Below are 18,557 nucleotides of genomic sequence, written 5' to 3'. Positions count from 1 at the left end.
ATAACCACTCATTTTAGACTCGGGTTAGCAGAGAGGGTGGGAATATGAATTCAGGTCAGGCCTGGGCATTCTAACATTTACTGCCTGTCTCCGCTTTCATTTCTTCTCTGGCAAGTGGATATAATAGGAGTACTTTTTTTGTGAGAGTTCTTAAGAGGAGCCTGTATTTCACACATGAAAGTCACAATGCTGAACACACAAAGGGGCTTCGGTCGGCGTTAGCCGGTGTTCAAAGCTGTGATGCTGCGTGTGAATCACCCGCTTTGGTGGTCACACTTAGCCAGGTGGCTGTGGTGCTGCCTGTGTTCGAGAAGTGGCTCAGGGAGGTGAAGTAACCCTGTCCGTGATCATGCAGACATCTTGGGCACCTGTAATCCCAGCACAAAGAGGGAGTGAGTCCAGAGGTGACCTCTGCTGTGGATGTCCTCAGAACCATCTTCCAAACGTAAAGTGCCATAGTCAGCCCAGGGCTGGTACCTCTTTTTCAAGTGAAAGTGTGTGTCAGGTATTAGCGCCGTATCCTCTGAACAGAAGAGGAAAATTGAGGATCAGGAATGTGTGCCCGGCCCGGGCTGCAGTGCCCATCGTGCCCTAGCTGCACACCTGATGTACCAATAGTGACTTTGCTCTCCCAACTGCTCTCAGTGGCTCAACACTCCCTGAAATTCCTCGGATACTCCCCCAAGAGATCTTCATGCAGGCTTGGCCAAAGTGGGCTGTGAAAGAAAGGAAAGTACCTTCTCCCCAAGGTGTGGAGAGAGTTGGTTTCAAATACCCAGGAAAGAACATTTGCCTGTCTTGGTGCCAAGAGATGGTATCAGTGAAAGAATTCAGTCTGGGGAAAATCAGGGCCTGTGAAGAGTTGAGCCTACAGGCTGTCTACAAAGATAAAGACGGGTTATCTACACCACTAGGCTCATTTTTGTTGCAAAGATGGAACTTTTTCTACCTGTTTGAGAAAGCGTATCTTGGGAAACTTGATGCCAGGATTTTGTACACATCCTCCTGGCAAAGAGACCTACTTCGGCTCTTTTTGTCACGTGTGCACCCCCGAATCTTGGTGGTATGGGGTGCTCCTTCCTGTGGGAAACTCACGGACACCCAGAAACTTGGGAGCAGACGGTGAGCAGGACTGAAGCAGGCTGAGTGCCACCATGCCCCTCAGCCATATCGCTCCTTGTAAAATATGCATTGTTATTGTGGGAAACCCGTCTTCAGTCCCACACAGTAGACCTCCATTGTGGGGAAGGGGAGGTGGGCGAGGGGGCAGGGCTAAGGCATTAAGACACTGAGGGCAGAAATGAGCCCAGCCTTGGTAAACACGTGAGTAGTTGGCAGAGTCAAGGGCAATTCCTGCCCACTAATAGGGGGCAGAGAGACAGGCCAAGTAGATGGTTCAGGGGCAGTTTAATCTATTATGTTCTAAGAGTAAGAATTCTGACATCAGCACTGTGGCTCATCCGGATAATCCTCCACCTTCAGGCGTCAGCATTGCATAGGAACGCTGGCTTGTGTCCCAGCTGCTCTGCTTCCATCCAGCTCCCTGCTTGTGGCCTGGGAAAGAAAGGAGGGTGGCCCATGGTCTTGGGCTGCAGCACCCACGTGGTAGACCCACAAGAAGCTCTGGCTGGTGACTGCTGATCAGCTCAGTTCCTGCTGTTGTAGCCTCTGGATAGTGAACCAGAGGATGGAAGATATTTCTCTGTCCTCTCAGTAAATCTGCCTTTCCAATAAAAATAAATAAATCTTAAAAGAGTAAGCATTTGGTTTCTGTGCTGGACTGGAGCAAATCTGGCATGGAAATACCATCACAGGTCGCTCTACAGCTTCCCTCCGAAATGCTTGCAGAAGCAGTCGGCTGAGCAGCTACTCGGGTGCGTGTGCGACTCGTCAGAGGCTGCTAGAGAAAGGAGTGAAGGGGCCTGATGGGTGCCCCGCTTCGGCACGCAGATCCTGCGGTTGGCTGGAACCTCTGAACCCAGTCTCAGGGCAGGACTCCTGGGAGGAGAGCCCCAATGATGTCCTTTCTGAAAACCTGAGTTTGCTATGGCTGAGGATACGTGGGAGGCCAAAACAGAAAACGAGCCGTCTTCTGTCCTGGAAAATGCTGGACTGCAATAGACATTTTTCTTTCTCTGTTTTCGCTTCCTCTTTCTCCCTCTGCACGTAAGCAGATTTGGGATTTTAGAAAAGGTATCATGATGGATGAGAGCTCACAGTTACATGGTTCGTCTGCCATCCTCCCACCCCGCCTTCTACAGGAAAAATAAAAACAACAAACAAATGGAAATGCTAGTTGTGGAAACCTGTAATCACGTGGTTTCATTTCTCCCCACCACTGAGGACTTGTGTTCTGCCTGGTTGAACGATTTTGTCCTTCCAACTGGATATTATCTACAAATTGTACTGCCTTACTGTGATTCAGAAATTATTGTGAATTTGTATGTAGTTCATACAAAGTTACAACTGTTCCTTTAGCTCGTCATCTCAACAGCAGGTTCTAGAAGTAATTGATTTGGTTATCTGCAGTGTTTATGCTGATGACCACATTTTCAATTCTGTTTGTAATAATCTAGGCGACCGTATGTAAAAGTTAGGTTCACCTTTTCGGTTTTCTCTTTTTCAGGCCCAGAAATCCTGGATAGAAAGAGCATTTTACAAGAGAGAATGTGTTCACATAATACCCAGCACCAAAGACCCCCATAGGTAAGCCTATGTTTTCAATATATTGAGAACGCGAAGCAGTAATTATGGAAACAGACTGCAATAATGATCACTACTTGTTTCAGAGGAAACAAATAGAAATGAGGCATATTTATGTTACTCATTTAGACAATCATCCATGCACAGCATTGTACACCTTCCTGCAGCTAATTGCTCATGTGCAAGCTGAGGAAGAATCTATGACCCTTATGCTTGGAATCATTCAGATGTACTGCCACAGGATATGTGTGTATATATTTATATTTTTTACTGGTTTTCTCATGCAAACATTTTGTGAAAATGCTCTGCTATTTTAAGAAAAAAAATTAAAAGTCTCCTATAGGATTACCAAGTAGATTATAGACCTTCACATCCGCATGTAGAAACATTGTTGGTACCTCGCTTTCCTTCCTGAGGAGTAACAAGGTACAAGGTGGGAGGCTTTTGGAATAAAGTAACACATATGAAGATAGACATATAAATAGATATACATGTATATGGACGGACCATAGTAAGTAATTTAAAGAATAATTTAGAATACAAACAGTTGAGTCATCAAAATGAACTGTATAACCTTGGGCAGACTACCTAAGCTTCACAACTGCCATAATACAGTGTTTAAGAAGTGGCTATGTACAACTATTGTACCCACTATTAATTATTAATGAGATATTGATAATAACTCCATGATTAGTGAGATAACATATAAGAAACATTATTATAATACATGAAATGGATTTTAAGTTTTCACGTAGATGTTCTTTTCATTGCTTAAGAATGTTTATGATGCAGGTTTTTATTTCAAAATTAGATAACTCGGCAAATGTCAGTTAGGAAGGGACATACTAGGTTGAGATCCACCTACCTGCGGAAGTCCTCACTGAAACATGCATGTTAAGTTTTCACTCTAAGCTCTTCAGCTTCCTTTGTGCAAAATTTGAGAGGCAAGAGGTATGAATATAGAACAAAGAAAAGATCTCGAGAACTGTGGTTTGCTAGTGTTCCAGCTCGAACGTAGGCCAGGGGTGAGGGGTGGAGGAGGAGGGAAGCGTACAGCGTACAGAGCTGAAAAGATGGAGGGAGGGAGGGAAGTTAAGCGTGTCACGCAAAGCCTGAGCTCACCATTTGCCTGGACATGACCCTTGAAGGCTTTCCAGCCAAGCGACGAGTGGAGTGGGCGGACGTGGACTGCAGGACTCTAGCCGTTAGTGTCGATCAGTAGTGGCTGATACCAGGAGTTGACGCTTCTCTGGTGTCCAGGTGCTGCTGTGGACGTCTGATCGGCCAGCATGTCGGCCTCACTCCCAGCATCTCTGTGCTCCAGAACGAGAAGAACGAGAGCCACCTCTCCCGGAATGACATCCAGGCCGAGAAGTGGTCCATCGGCAAGCACACGCAGCTCAGCCCCACGGATGCCTTTGGCACCATTGAGTTCCAAGGTGGCGGCCACTCCAACAAAGCCATGGTAATCAGAAAGCTGTTCAATCCGTGCTACAGTATTGCGTGTCGACTACAGAGGGGTTAAGAGCATGGGATTTAGATTTGCGGCGCAATCACAACTTGGCCACGGCCTGACAGTTCACTTCTTCTCAGTATCTGGCTCTAATGTGTCTCACTTCTTCCTGTGTAAAGATAGGATGAAAACACTACAGTAGGGTTTTAGTCTCCGAAATCATACTGACAAAATAGCTTCATCAACTAAAATTTATTATGCTAGTTTATGAATCTTACTGCTGAAATGTTTGTCTTAATCCATATACTCCCCCTTTTGTTTGCGTTGTTCTGTGTAACTCGCCATCACACTCGTTGCTTCCCTGTCCAGTAGAGAGCTTGTGATCCAGGCGAATGGCCTGCTGTCTGTCAGCTGTTTCAGTGCAGCCTTCAGCAGGAGGATTCTGCAGGAAAAGCGCCCGTGGGGCAGGAGAGGCTGTAGAATGTGTGAAACCTTGAGACCACTTCTAAGTTTTAACTTTCTTCACAGGCAACTTCCTTCTGGGCTGAGAGAGCTTTGGAGAACATAAGTATAGAATGTGTTTTTGAAATTCTGGAGAGGCTCTTAGAGCCCCACAAGGTTGCTTCTCACTGTTACAAGACAGTTAACTGAGGTTGGGGCTCTTGGACGTGGCTGGTCGCAGGCGTGTTATGGAATCTTCTGAGGTCTGAGTGAAAGTTTGCTTAGAGAAGCACACGGCCAAATCCAGGTGGGCTCCCGGTCTAAACATGCGTAACGAAGCTCCCTAACTCCTGTTATTTTTCTCTTCTCTTTACTTGCTTTTATATCCCCTCCCCCGAACCTCCACTGCGCGTGCACACACACACACACACACACACACACACACACACGAGCAGTTTCTTTATCAAGAATAGCCAGCTATTCCTAGTCTTTCTTCAGACCATCTGTCTTGAGCTATTTATTACGTTACACTAAGTGGGAACTCATCTTGGGAAAATAAGGATGCATTTAGTAACCCCTCCACTGAGACTGGAGATTATGAACAATGCGCTTGTCAGTCTTTCCTACACTGAACTAAGCAGCATGGTTAACTTCCTCACCCTACTTAAGGGACGTGTTGGTCCATACAAGATGACTGAGTGTCCCCAGCTTAGCACAGCTCCTGTCCATGGGCTCATGCATGAGGTGCAGTCATTGAAGCACGAAGGAGAGTACTTCAGAAAGTTCCTGGAAAATGGATTTGAAACAGAGTTCACTTTAATGCACAAGGTTTTGAAATCCATACATAGTTCTTTCATAATACACACTTTTCTGTGAACTTTTTGAAACAGCCTCATATAATGCAGGATTTTCGGAGCTATGAATTAAAAGTCATACAAGTTCAACTCAGGAAAGAATGCTACCAAATTGAAAGTGGTTCCCATGGTAATAGTCATTACTGAGCGGTTCATTCAGGACCGCCCAGGGTGCTGGAAAGGCACGGTCGAGCATTGTGCCAGGGGCCCACAAACTCCACAGTAGGCATCACTCATTCTTTCCATTTTAAACATTCCGTCCAATATGGAGACTCCCTGAAGAGTCATCACCTTAGGAAACTCTAGTTATGATCAATCATTGCCCAAATGTGCATTAATTGGTTTTCAGAGGATTGATTTCAGGCAGTTTACAGATTATAAAATGATCTATATTTTTCATCAAATGGTAGCTTTGACGGACATTAATCTCTGAAGTTCATAAAACTTAAGCCACTTGATACCATTGTTTCACAAGCTCAGTGTTTCTTTCAGAAGGTGGTTTCTGTTGTTGAAAACATGTTAGGGTGAGGAGTATTTAACAGGAAAGACTGTGGATTCTAGCTTCGGACAGTCTGTGTTGAGCCCAGAAATCCTAGAACTGTTGTGTTATCCGAAGAACCTGACTCGCACTTCTAGGCCTCAGTAACTTATTCTGTTGCATAAATTGTTGACACTCCTATCGTCAAAAGTAAATGCAGTGACCTATGGCACACATCTGACACAGTGCCAACACATAGTGGAGAAGAAACGCTCTTACTACGTAGGTTGAGTATTCCTAACTTGAAAAATCTCAAGTTTAGTATGTTCCCAAACCTAGAGCATTTTGGAGTTGATAGGATGCACTAAGTGGAAAATTCCACCCCCGACCTCCTGGACAGGTCACACTCAGAATGCAAGTACACAGCGCACAGCTCCCTCTGTGTCCCAGCGGAGAAAGGCCTGCCCACAGTGTTCCACTGAGCTGTATCTCGCTCAACACAGGCCTGTCTCATGAAATGGCGCAAGTGTCGTCCTGACATGCCACTGGCAGGCACGGGAGCCCAGAACACCTCATTATGTGTATGTGAATATTCCAAAATCCAGAGTAGCTGGAGATCTGCATCCCCTCCAGTCCCAAACATTTCAGATAATGGCTGTTAATCTGTCTCAGTGTTGTTATTTGCTTCAGGCTCTGAAAGAAATTATAAAAAACATTTTGGCTAATATTGGAAGGACGCTCTGAATTATGTCTTAGTAGAGTTTTGCAGAAAGCCAGATTGTACTTTTTCCCATCAGCGTATTTGGATAATTCCAGAAGTTCTGACTTCATAGCCCACTGACTGACTAGAGAATCTAAGGTCGCATTGCAGTTTATTAATATCCCGGCTCTCTCATTACTGAGTGAGTATATGTCTTAATCCAGTGTGCCTATGTCCTCTGCCTCAGTGTCCTCAGCTGGACCCAGCAATTCCTAGTTCACAGGGACTGACCAAAAGAGTGAATTGATATGAAGGATCTGCAGAGAGCTCATGAAGCATGCGTGCTGTGAAAGCACAGTGCATGCATCTCAGTGGTGTGTGTGTGTGTGTGTGTGTGTGTGTGTGTGTGCGCAATGAAGTCAACATGCGGTAACTTGACCTTACGCGACCCTTCAGGTTTAACTAATTCAAGTGCCTGTTGTCAGAGCAAGACTGTGTTTGCTGTCACTCGTCCTGCAGCGAGGTGTCGCTTGCTGTAGCTATGAGATAAACGTTCCAATGGATGGAAATCAGAATGTCTGACCTTGCAGTCAGCATGAAACCTAAGCCTCACTCATGATCTAACTGTAAAATCTTGGTGAAACCATTAACTTAGCTGAGCCTGAAGTTTTGTTATCTGTGACTTTGGAGTAGATAGGGTTGTCGTACTTGATGTTTGTGAGGGTGGGAAAAATAATAAAGAAGAATCTAGCATTAGGCTAGAGATCTTTGTGGAAATCGTAATTCCTTATTAATATCAGTGGTGGGGCAGTGACGAAACTGCTTTACTTCCCGAGAGTGCAAAGATCTGTCACGGGTTTTTCCAGAGGGAACTCTGGCTGCCCAAGTCCACAGGTCACTGGGGTCTGTTGAACTTGAGCAGAAACCAGATTGTTCATGGAGCACCCCTCGAGGTGCCAGCCCGAGGAAAGGCAACCATTTCCTTGTCCTGAAATGCAGAGGGCGTACGGTTCACCTGGAGCTCGACTCAGCTCTTGGTTCTCTTCATCGTGGGGGACAACAGGCAAGGAAGCCCAGGGACAGTGTGCCAGTGTTAAGAGTCTGACCCCTCTGAAACAACAGAATTACCCAACACATGGTCAAAGAAAAATGGTTATTTCTAGACTCGTATTTGTATGTTTGGAAGACAGAGATATTCCATCTGCTGGTTTATGCCTGAAAGGCTTGTTGTAGCTGGGAACCATATCGGACTCTGACAGGTGAGTGGCAGGGACCCCATTGTTTGCTCTATCATTTACTGATTCTCGGGTTCGCAGTAGCAGGAAGCTGGAATTGGGCATCAAGACCCACAAACTCCAGCATGGGGTGGAGACACAGACCCTAGTGCAGGTCCTCCTGGATGGAGCAGGGTGACGGGCCCTAAGGCAGCACTCCACTGTGGAGTGGATTTACCCATGCTGCAACTTACCCACGAAGCCAAGGCCACCACTAGAGTAACATTATCAAGAATTTCCACGCAAAAAGCAATGGACTGCATTTTTGTGTAACTTGCTTTACTTGTACAAAGTGGACTGCGTCGTATACTGTGCCTTACAGGTTTGGCAATCGAGGGACACTTCTAACCTCACCCTGTCCTCTGCCTTTCCCACCAACCCTCCCCCTTCTTTCCTTCTGAATCCTTACAATAACTTACTTTCTTTTTTTATTTGTTACGGTTCTCCAGGATACTGTGTTGTAACTCCAGGTATCCCTCCGCCCCCTTCTCTTTGCCCCGACTTCTTCCCCACACTCTGTTTCCCCTCAGTATCCCTGCTTGTCCTTTAGTAACAGTGTCAGGGTTACCTTTCTGCTATTTAAGCATTTGATGGCACTGTAGCTATGGGCAGTAGAAAACCCATTGTCAGCAGTGTGTATTCACTGTTTCCTTGGAGGCCTCCTGGTGGTTCAGAGGCGTGTACCGCAGCCTTTGGAAAATTGAGAATATGGAATTCATCGGATCCTAATCGTAGAAGATCGGCTGTCCTTTAAGGAAACATCCCATCTCCTTGCCTCAAGAAAAATGCAGGCTACATACTTCTGGCGGCGGACCCATTGAGTGCTCTCTGCACCTGTCCCTGTGTCTAGCCAACTCCTCCTTACTTCTCATCTTCCTCTAGGAGTCCACATTTCTTCGCCGCAGCAGTTGGTATCTGACTCCGGGCAGTTGTGAAAGCAATATGGAATAAATGGGACATCGAACTAGAAATAACAGGGATTGCAATTCCAAATATTTTGTTTCTAGGGAGATTTGGTATCTATTAAACCATCAAATGCCTTGAACTTTGAGTGCAAAGCAAAAGGCTTGATGGACTTGGAGAGCTGCTATCAGTGAAATTATCTCAGCAGTTGAATGCAGCATATTCTGCTTGGCCACAGTTGTAATGACAAGCGCCCATTTAAAGTGGGACTACAGAGAATCAAAAATGGAGATGATGCTTTTAACTTCTAGACAGGAAAATGGAGAAATTTCCCACCACTGGCTTGAGAGCAAGGCATTAGAACTACTGTTAAAATAGATTCTGCGTGGCCTGGCGCAGTAGCCTAGCAGCTAAAGTCCTCGCCTTGCACACACCTGTATTTCAAATGGCTGCCAGTTCCAAACCCAGCAGCCCCACTTCCCATCCAGCTTCCTGCTTGTGGCCTGGGAAAGCAGTCAAGGACGGTGCACGGTCTTGGAACCCTGCACCCATGTGGTAGACCCGGAAGAAGCTCCTGGCTTCTGGCTTCGGTTGGGCACAGCACCAGCCATTGAAGTCACTTGGGGAGTAACTCATCGGACGGAAGATCTTCCTCTCTGTCTCCTCCTCTCTGTATATCTGACTTTGCAATAAAAATGAATGAATCTTTTAAAAACTAGATTCTTCAATGGTAGGTTAATTATTCACAGAAAACACTGCTTAGCAAATGCCAAGTGATTATGTAAAGAATTTGATAGCTTTGCAGGATAAGAAAGATGATTTGTCGGTTAACATTCCCAAGAGTTTAGCCTGATTTATTGTTCTACAGTTCTTTCTGCGTTTTCAGTAGAACAATTTCATGAAAACAGTTGGGCACAGTTACATGGGTAAAAAATCAAAGCTAAAAAGGTGACCGATGAAATATAAAAGCTAAATTCTATAGGAACTCCAGTTTAGAATGCCTTAATGAGATGGTCATTATTTTTTATAATAGCAGCAGCCTCTTGTAAGAAGTGACTGTGCTAATGGAGAAGGTTTGGGGTCTTGACGACTCGGTGAGCTCCAAGTCCGGGGCAGAATGAAGCCACAATAAAGCTTGCTTTGAGAGTGATGACAGCAGGAGTGGCCTTTAGGTTAAACATGTGGTGGCCTTGCCTGTGAAGTGACAAGATTACTCTTTTTTTAAAGAAAAAAAGATACATTTATTATTATTGTAAAGTCAGATATACAGAGAGGAAGATCTTCCATCGGATGATTCACTCCCAAGTGACTGCGGTGGCCAGAGCTGAGCCAATTTGGAGCCAGGAGCCAGGAGCCTCTTCCAGGTCTCCCACACGGGTGCAGGATCCCAAGGCCTTGGGCGATCCTTGACTGCTTTCCCAGGCCACAAGAGGGGAGCTGGATGGGAAGCGGGGCCACCAGGATTAGAACTGGTGCCTATGGGATCCCAGCGCATTCAAGGCAAGGACTTTAGCCACTAGGCTACCACACCAGGTCAAGTTTAAAATTTTTTTTTTAAAGAGGAAAGAGTTGTTACACGAAAGTTTATAGGTAACTGTATCATGGAAAATAATACAAATTTCAAAAAGCTTTAAAAAGTTGATAAAGAAAGGTAAATAATTGGAAAAGCAGTTTGTTAGCATTTGTCACAGCAAGTATTGGTTTTTATAGCTTGAGAGCCTTCTGGTTTATTTTGCTTAATGTCCTGTTCTGAAATTAGCTGGATGCTCTGCATTTGGCTTAACAGAACTACCAGACTGCAAGTGTTGCGCAGTGTAGATTCGGTGTAGTGGTACCTTTTATTCTTTTATCCTTTTGTAAACTACATTGAGATATTAACAAAAGGCTGTACCTAATGGATACATACAACAAAAGGAAACTCATCTGGTGCTGAACATATACCTGTGAGACCATCGTACGAAGCTAAGGCATCAACAGAGCCATTGCTTTAAGACGTTTTCACTCACCGTCTTATTTATGTATTTCCCCTTGTCTCTTTTTTTTTAAAATTTATTTTTAATTAATATTTAGCATTATGTGACAGTTTCATAGGCTTTGGGAATTCCCCTTGTCTCTTATAGCACTCATTGCGTAGCTTTTTTTCTTTTTTCGCAAAGTCACTTAGTGGAGATTTTCTTCAGGAAGCTTTAGATGTAGCAAGCATTAAGCTACTTTCCACCTCCGAGGCTGCGTGTGGAGCAGTTAAGGTACACAGCGCTGCAAATGTCTCTTAACCCATGTTGGAAAAATCTTGTCTTCTGCAGGAATGGGTCTACATGAAGCACGCCAAATTGTTTCAGATTGCAAAGGCAAACGTTTGATCATATGCAGAGCGAACTTTGCCAATATGTACTGTTCCCCTTCTGGAATCATTTTTATAGGTAGTCAATCAATACTGAGCTCTCTGTATGAGAGTCCAACACTGCATTTCTAGTGTGTGCAGATAGCACACTTAGCTCCTCAGAAGTCCTTGGACATGCACCAAGCTAAGATAGTAAGATGTCTTTGTTTCAGCTAAGTGTATCTGAAGCATGTAGTTTTAAAAACATAGAGGTTTTGGATCCATGGGATTTCCCAGTGCCAAAAATATAGCAATAGATTATTCTCTGTTGGATTGATTGCCTGACTTGTGTAACGTGCAAATGTTTTCTGATCAGAGGCAGCTCAGTTCTTCTCAAGGAGACGCTGCCAGAGCTTTAATGCGGAATAAACTCAAAGCGAGAAACCTTTCTCATTGCCCCTAGCCTACACTTTCGGGTGTTAAGATATTAAAGGAAGCTGGGATTGCGAGTCAGCAGGCTGTGTGTTCCATGCTCTACTGCCCAGGGCTTCTCTCCTCTCCTCTCCTCTCCTCTCCTCTCCTCTCCTCTCCTCTCCTCTCCTCTCCTCTCCTCTCCTCCCCTCCCCTCCCCTCCCCTCCCCTCCCCTCCCCTCCCCTCCCCTCCCCTCCCCTCCCCTCCCCTCCCCTCCCCTCCCCTCCCATCCTATATAAAGTAGATCATCTTATATTTCCAGTAATGCTTTGTTAGATTTACAAACTCTTACTGATATACATATTGTTTATATTATTCTGCTTGATATCTATTTATACATGTATGTGTACACTTATACATACATTTATAAATACAGAAACATTCCCTCTAGTGAGATCTACATCAGATAAAAACTATTTGGGCAGTCAGTAGATGTCTCATTTTCTCTCATTTTGTAAAAAATAAGTTAAATGCGTACAGACTGCTCCTGGGTCCACCAGAGCTCCTGGCGCCAGGCGGCTAACGCAGTGAGGAGAGGCCTTTGGCTCCCGACTGTCCTCCGTGCGCGGCTGGCCGTCCTCTCCCTCTGTAGCTGTCTGCGGTCTGTCTGAGTGGGTTGTGTTAATTGGGAGCCGTGGATCTTCTGGCTGTGGGAATTCGTTTCTTGGAATAATTCTGAGAGATACTGTCTTCAGGTATTTCCATTTCCTGTGCTCTTTCACGTCCATCCTGGATTCTGATCGTATGCTCCTACCTTGGTCAGATTCCTTTCATGTTGTCAACTTCCGGTTCTGTTATGTTTATCTTCTGCACTTGCTACGTATCCATCGTATTTTAATTATTACATTTTAATTTCCAGAGGCTTTCTTTGGTCTTTTCGTAAGCCTGTGGTGGCTCCCTAGAGTTTTTCTTACCTCTTCAAGCACTTCATTCATATTTAGCACCTTAGATGTAGCTACTTTCTCTTCTGTAGCTTTTCATTGTATTATCCTGAGGGCATTGGGTGTCTGCTGGATTCTCTGTTGACTCTCCCGAGCTTGATGTCTTCCTTGTGTAGCTGTGAGACTGTTTTTATTCTGAAATACTCATTTCTCCCCATCTGTATTGATCGTGCATTCTTCCACAAAGGATTTAAGCCGGCTTCTACCTGGAGGCGCTATTCAGCCAGTGTGTGTCCGTGTTAAGGCTTCCGGTTGGCATTTCTCAATGCACAGTAGCGGTCTGAGTGTGGACTAAAGGCAGTGTAAGGCTCGACTCGTGTGTGATATACTCCTAGTGGGATGTTCCCCCATTCACCATAGTCAAGGACGAGGTAGCGAGCTTCCTCGTTGTCTTCAAAGCTGCTGTGTTGGAGAAGAACTGCCAGGAAGCTCCCACAAACCAATCAAATGAGATGTTCGGGATCTTGCAGGGTTTAGAGGAAAACCAAGGGCGCCAGTTATTTCTTACTACCTAATCTGCCCAAGTTCCACTTTCTACTTTGTTTGGGAATGTTCCGTTTCTCACTGCAATTCAGCAACATATGGCAGAAGGCACTCTGTAGTTGCCTGGTACTTGACTTGCTCCCAGGCAGCAACGGAAGATTCTGTATAGTTGGGCAGAGACAAGTGTCTGTGTATATGGTTATACAGATGTGTATCACTGTATGTTTCTGTAGAATACAGATGTGAGACACTGGCAGCGGCTGCCAGTCACACTGCAGATCTACCATACGTTCCAGTGTGGCAGTCATGGCATGCCCTCTGCCACTAGTCTTCTCAGAAGGTGAAGGAAGTGGCATGTAGTTGTTACTGGTTTAACTAATTCCATGCTGCCTTATCTTAAAATGCTGATGACCTGGTGTATGAAATCTCTGATAATCCAAATAATAGGGTCTGGGAAGCAATTGTGTTTTTATCCAGTGGCTATTAATGGGATTTCTTACGGTGAAAATAGTAAAAACATTGGAACAGTTGTCCGAATATAAAAATGTATAAAATATAAATATAAATATAAATATATAAATATAAAATATAAATATAAAAATGTCCGAATGTAAAAATAGTTTCTTTTGTACAAAGAACTGTGCTTAAGCTGTATTTTAGAAAATGCAGTGATTTCCAAGTTTGTAGTAATTTCAAGAATGCTTTAAAAAGGGTGAATCCCTTTGGGCTCATGAAGCCTCTTTGGGTTAGGGGTTAAGAAAAGGATTGCCCCTTTTAAAATATCTGACATTGTGGGGCACTGTCACCAAGTATTGGCACATGAAGTTATAAGCAGCGAGAACACCAGCTTGGGGTAGCTCTGTTCCGTCTCCCTAACGCACGGGCTCTCCTCTCCTAGTATGTACGTGTGTCGTTTGATACGAAACCTGACCTCCTCCTACACCTGATGACCAAGGAATGGCAACTGGAGCTCCCCAAGCTTCTTATCTCGGTCCACGGGGGCCTGCAGAACTTCGAGCTACAGCCGAAACTAAAGCAAGTCTTTGGGAAAGGGCTCATCAAAGCTGCCATGACAACGGGAGCGTGGATATTCACCGGAGGCGTGAACACAGGTAACCGGAAATGGGACAGGGAACTGTAAGCCACATGCATGCAGTACCTAAAGAGAACTTTCTCTGAAGTCTCCACTGCATCCCCCCTCATTTCCTGCCCATGTGTATCCCACCCTGAGTTATGAGTGATTCTCTCCCATTACTGTATAATTCAATCTCAGCCTAGAATTACTGACCGAAAAGAAGTGGGTTGGAACATTTAGTGGTTGATAGCACTGAATTTATAAACTTGGCTAATCGAATCTCAGGGGGTATTCTCGATAGCTGAAATTTCCATATAAGCATCCCATAATTTTTAAGGAATAATTTTGCTTTAAATTAGAAGCTCCGGCTCTGTCCTTGAAGCAGGTTCAAGATGGGCTCCAGATAGCTTTAATTTTAGTAAAATGCCTTTACCATCTGGAACATAAATTGTGATGGCAAAAATCAAATGAGATGTATTTATTATTTAAAATATTTCATTAAATCATGCCTGTACCAATGGAATATACACCTCGCTCTGAATTCCAAATTGCTTTTCCTGCCTGCCAAATGAGACTAGGCGGTTGTCCAGGCATATTGTCAAATGATTTCCTACAAGCCTACTTAAACTAAGTGCTTGTCTGCAGAACACGATTCTCATGCAGCACATAATGGGACACGTGTCTGTTTTCTTCTGCCCTATTTCCATGGCTTGATTCAGAAGTGCACAGCAATGTTGTAGGCTGAAGTCACTGCCTCCTGTGGACAAGGCTTAGCCTGTACATGTAGACTTTGGGGGACTTAGTGTGGCACGGGGAACCTACGGGCCAAGTGGCATTCCAAAACACATCTCAGGTGTGGGTATTTTTATTTGTTTTGTACTCTAGGTGATGTTCAAGTGAGAACTGCACAGAGGAATCTCCAAAAATCTCTAGGATCTGAATATTCAGCACAAAATATCGAACCAGTAACATCTTTAGACTGCTCATGCTGAGCATTTTTAGGCAAAAGCCTGGCTGTCTGTGAAGCGATTCTATCTTACAAGGATCTGCTGTCAGTGCTATGCTGTGTATTCTAGCAATCGGATGTCTGTGGGCTCCAAGTTTTCTTCTTAGGAAATGAGGTGTCACTTTCCTGAATTTAGTCCACGGCTTTCCTGTCATCCAGAGTCGCATTCCAAGAGCGCTGCAGATTCAAAGGAACCTGTAGCCAATGCTCTTTCCAAGGACCTGGAATGTTACTGGTTTTTATATTTTGATGCTAAAGCAAGGATACCTCAGAAGGTTAGTGAAAAATTGGGATTAAAGGATAAGTGTTAGAATGAATTGAAACCCATGTAGTTTATTCCATAACCTGTATGTTCCATGACCACACGGAGCTGCCTTTTAGAACCGCTGTGGAAAGGACATGCGGAGAACGAATCCAGGGCTGGTCCATCTCCTGATTCAATTCTGGGTGGGGGTTTTGTGTGTAGTTCACAGTATAGATTCTGTGCTCTCCACCTGCTGTTTCAGACACTGCTTTTCTAGCCATTCTCTCAAGGAATACGCTGTTGGAGGAGACACCCGTCCAGGGGACGATAGGCCACACAGAGCCATTGGAGGTTCAGAAGCCGCAGAGGGTGACAGTAACAATAAAGGAAAGCCCGCGCCGTGTTCCTATAGGAGATGGTGCTACTTATGAATGTCTCCTTGCGGAATGGGTGGTTAAAAGGTTAGAGAATGATTTATAAAAGCAGAGAGGCGGATTCTGTAACTTATAAACTGAATATTTGCTTTGTTCATCTTTGTTTTAAAAATTCAAAATGATCAAGCTAAAATGTGTGTATTGATTCGACTGATGTCACAGAATAAGCTATCATTTTCTTTTCAAACGTGTTCCTCGTGGTATGTTTAAATAGGAAATGAGAGTGAGAGTAAAAGGTCTGAGCTAAATTATTGTTTTAATGACTGAGCATACACCATGTTGTTTAAAGTGTACCCTCAAGGTGGTGTTAGTTGCATTAACAAATCATGACGCTTTTAAGAAGGATTCTGCAGCTAGGTGTTGCGCAGAGCGGTTGAGAAGCCGCTAGGGATGTCCACATTGCCTGTGAGGCTGCCTGGTTCGAATCCTAGCTACTCTGTGGTTCCAGTTCCCTGCTAGCCTGCACTCTTGGGGGCAGCAGACTGAGGTAAGGATGTGGGTCCTTGCCACCCATGCAGAACACACTGCAGGAGTCTCCGACTTTGGCCTCGCTGAGCCCTGGGTATTGCAGCCATCTGTGGAGTGACTTGGTGTGTGCAATACCTTTCTCCAACTCTGCCTTAAAAGTAAGTTTTGGGCCTGGCATGATAGCCTAGTGGCTAAATCCTTGCCTTACATCTGCAAGGATCCCATATGGGCACCAGTTCACTCCACTTCGTTCTAGTTCCTTGCTTATGGCCCAAAGGCTTGGGACTCTGTACAAGCCTTGGGAAACTTACAAGAAGTTCCTGGCTCAGTTCTGGGCATAGCACTTACTTGGGAAATGAACCAACAGACAAAAGATCTTTCTGTCTCTGTAAATCTGACTTTCCAATAAAAATAAATAAATCTTTAATACTTTTTCAAACTTGACAACAGAAGAACAATTCCTTGTTAAAGAATCTGATTCTTTTTATTAGGCATTGGGTGATTTATTAATGCAAAATAAAAAATGAGTTAATATACAACAGCAAATGGATCTGGCAAGATGATCACAGGTTTGGGTTTGGGTTTTCTTCTTAGTACATGTAGTTTATAGAGAAATGTGTCAAAATATTAAATCTTTAAATGCATTGGACATAATTACTTGAAAGGCTGAGTTAGGGAAAGAGATCTTCTATTGGCTCATTCATTCTTCCAATGTCTGGATCAACTGAGGCCTGGCCAAGCCTTAAAGGTGCAGGGACCCTTTAAGCACTTGGTCCATCTTCATCTGCTTTGCAGGTGCAGTCAGAGGTGACACTTGAACAGGTGTGCCTGCGGGGTGCATAGCCTCTGTCCAGTGCAGTTTAGGACAATTCGGTGTGCCTGCGGGGTGCATAGCCTCTGTCCAGTGCAGTTGAGGACAATTCGGTGTGCCTGCGGGGTGCATAGCCTCTGACCAGTGCAGTTTAGGACAATTCGGTGTGCCTGCGGGGTGCATAGCCTCTGTGCAGTGCAGTTTAGGACAAGAACACAAGATGAATGTTACACTTGTTGCTCTCAGGTGTTATCCGTCACGTTGGAGACGCCTTGAAGGACCATGCATCTAAGTCAAGAGGGAAGATCTGCACCATAGGTCTCGCACCCTGGGGAATTGTGGAAAACCAAGAGGACCTGATTGGAAGAGATGTAAGTCCTGGGGCTGCCCTGTCCCGTGAGTTCTCCTGCAAAATTAATATTTAAAATGTACATGGCACGGTACATATCTTACTCCCCATCTCTGAAAAATGAAAGTGGTGCTAGGTGTGGTTTATTGGGTGACTGATTTTCAAAACTATCTAGAAAAACCATGAGAATTGTTACTGCTCATGCTTAAGTCTTTAGTCATCTTGACAAATCCTGCAAGCGTGTTAGTATGGTTCTGTTAATACTGATTAAAACCAGGTAACACACAGCCACGTGAGCTCACTGACTGTCCCCACCCCAGGGTCCCTGCAGCTTCACTTCTGAGGTGTACCTCGGCTAGCTCTGGACAGACAGTGTCAGAATTCTACACCTTTCTTCTACTAAGCCTCACTGTTTCCCAAAGACTTGGGGTGATGTGGGTACAGTGAGAACTTTGCTTCCCCATAGGAGGGAATGATTCAAAAGCACTTGGATAAATGACAAAATGTGTCCATATCAGGGCTGCAACATAACATGGCAGAAATGAGAATTGATCCAAAATACAGAAGGTAATGGATGAAATGTTACTGTGTTTATAAAAATGCTCATATTTCAAAATGGCACAAGTGAGTGGAGATGTAAGATTTCATGCCTGGGACTTGCCCTCCAGGAGTACATCTGGGCTCAGTTCAATCTCCGGTAACTGTAAACTAACACAAACAGGTTTGTTCAACAGTGTGCGTGTGCTAAGGTATCCAACACCAAAAGCATGTATTAACACAAAAATAACATTTCAAAATGATTTCTGGATTATAATATTTAAAATTCATGGCTTCAAAATCTCTCATGGGATGAGTTGTCAGTCTGTGTGTGCGGACAAAGCAGTGAACGAAGGCAGCTTCAGGCAGGCCTGGTCTACTTTGTATCCTGTTGTTTGTTCAACTTGTAAATCTTACATACATTTTCTTCCCTTGCTGGAGTGGAAACATCAGTTCTGATGTTCCCTCCTCCCATCCCAGTCTTCTCACTCTTCTTTCTCCTTCTCGTCCCATCTCTTGTAAAGTCATGCCAAGGACAGACACTTCCTGACTGACACTCCCGTACCCAGGGTGGGTGAAGGCCCTTGCGTCTTTTCAAGTGTGAACATTGC

At 44.5% G+C, this 18,557-nt stretch overlaps 1 protein-coding gene across 2 annotated transcripts in view; it reads left to right on the top strand.

The window, feature by feature from the left end:
- The first annotated feature begins 4,069 nt into the window (after nt 1–4,069).
- Nucleotides 4,070–18,557, top strand: part of LOC131477932 (transient receptor potential cation channel subfamily M member 3-like) — a 52,919-nt gene continuing 38,431 nt past the window's right edge. For both annotated transcript variants that reach the window (XM_058657290.1, XM_058657289.1), the window contains exons 1-3: nt 4,070–4,168; nt 13,921–14,134; nt 17,307–17,431. In XM_058657290.1, coding sequence (XP_058513273.1) covers nt 4,166–4,168; nt 13,921–14,134; nt 17,307–17,431 — 342 coding nt within the window. In that variant the 5' untranslated portion in view covers nt 4,070–4,165. The remainder of the gene's footprint in view (nt 4,169–13,920; nt 14,135–17,306; nt 17,432–18,557) is intronic.

Source organism: Ochotona princeps, chromosome 31, assembly GCF_030435755.1.
Source record: "Ochotona princeps isolate mOchPri1 chromosome 31, mOchPri1.hap1, whole genome shotgun sequence".
Taxonomy (NCBI): Eukaryota; Metazoa; Chordata; class Mammalia; order Lagomorpha; family Ochotonidae; genus Ochotona; species Ochotona princeps.
This window is presented reverse-complemented; position numbering and strand designations above follow the sequence as displayed.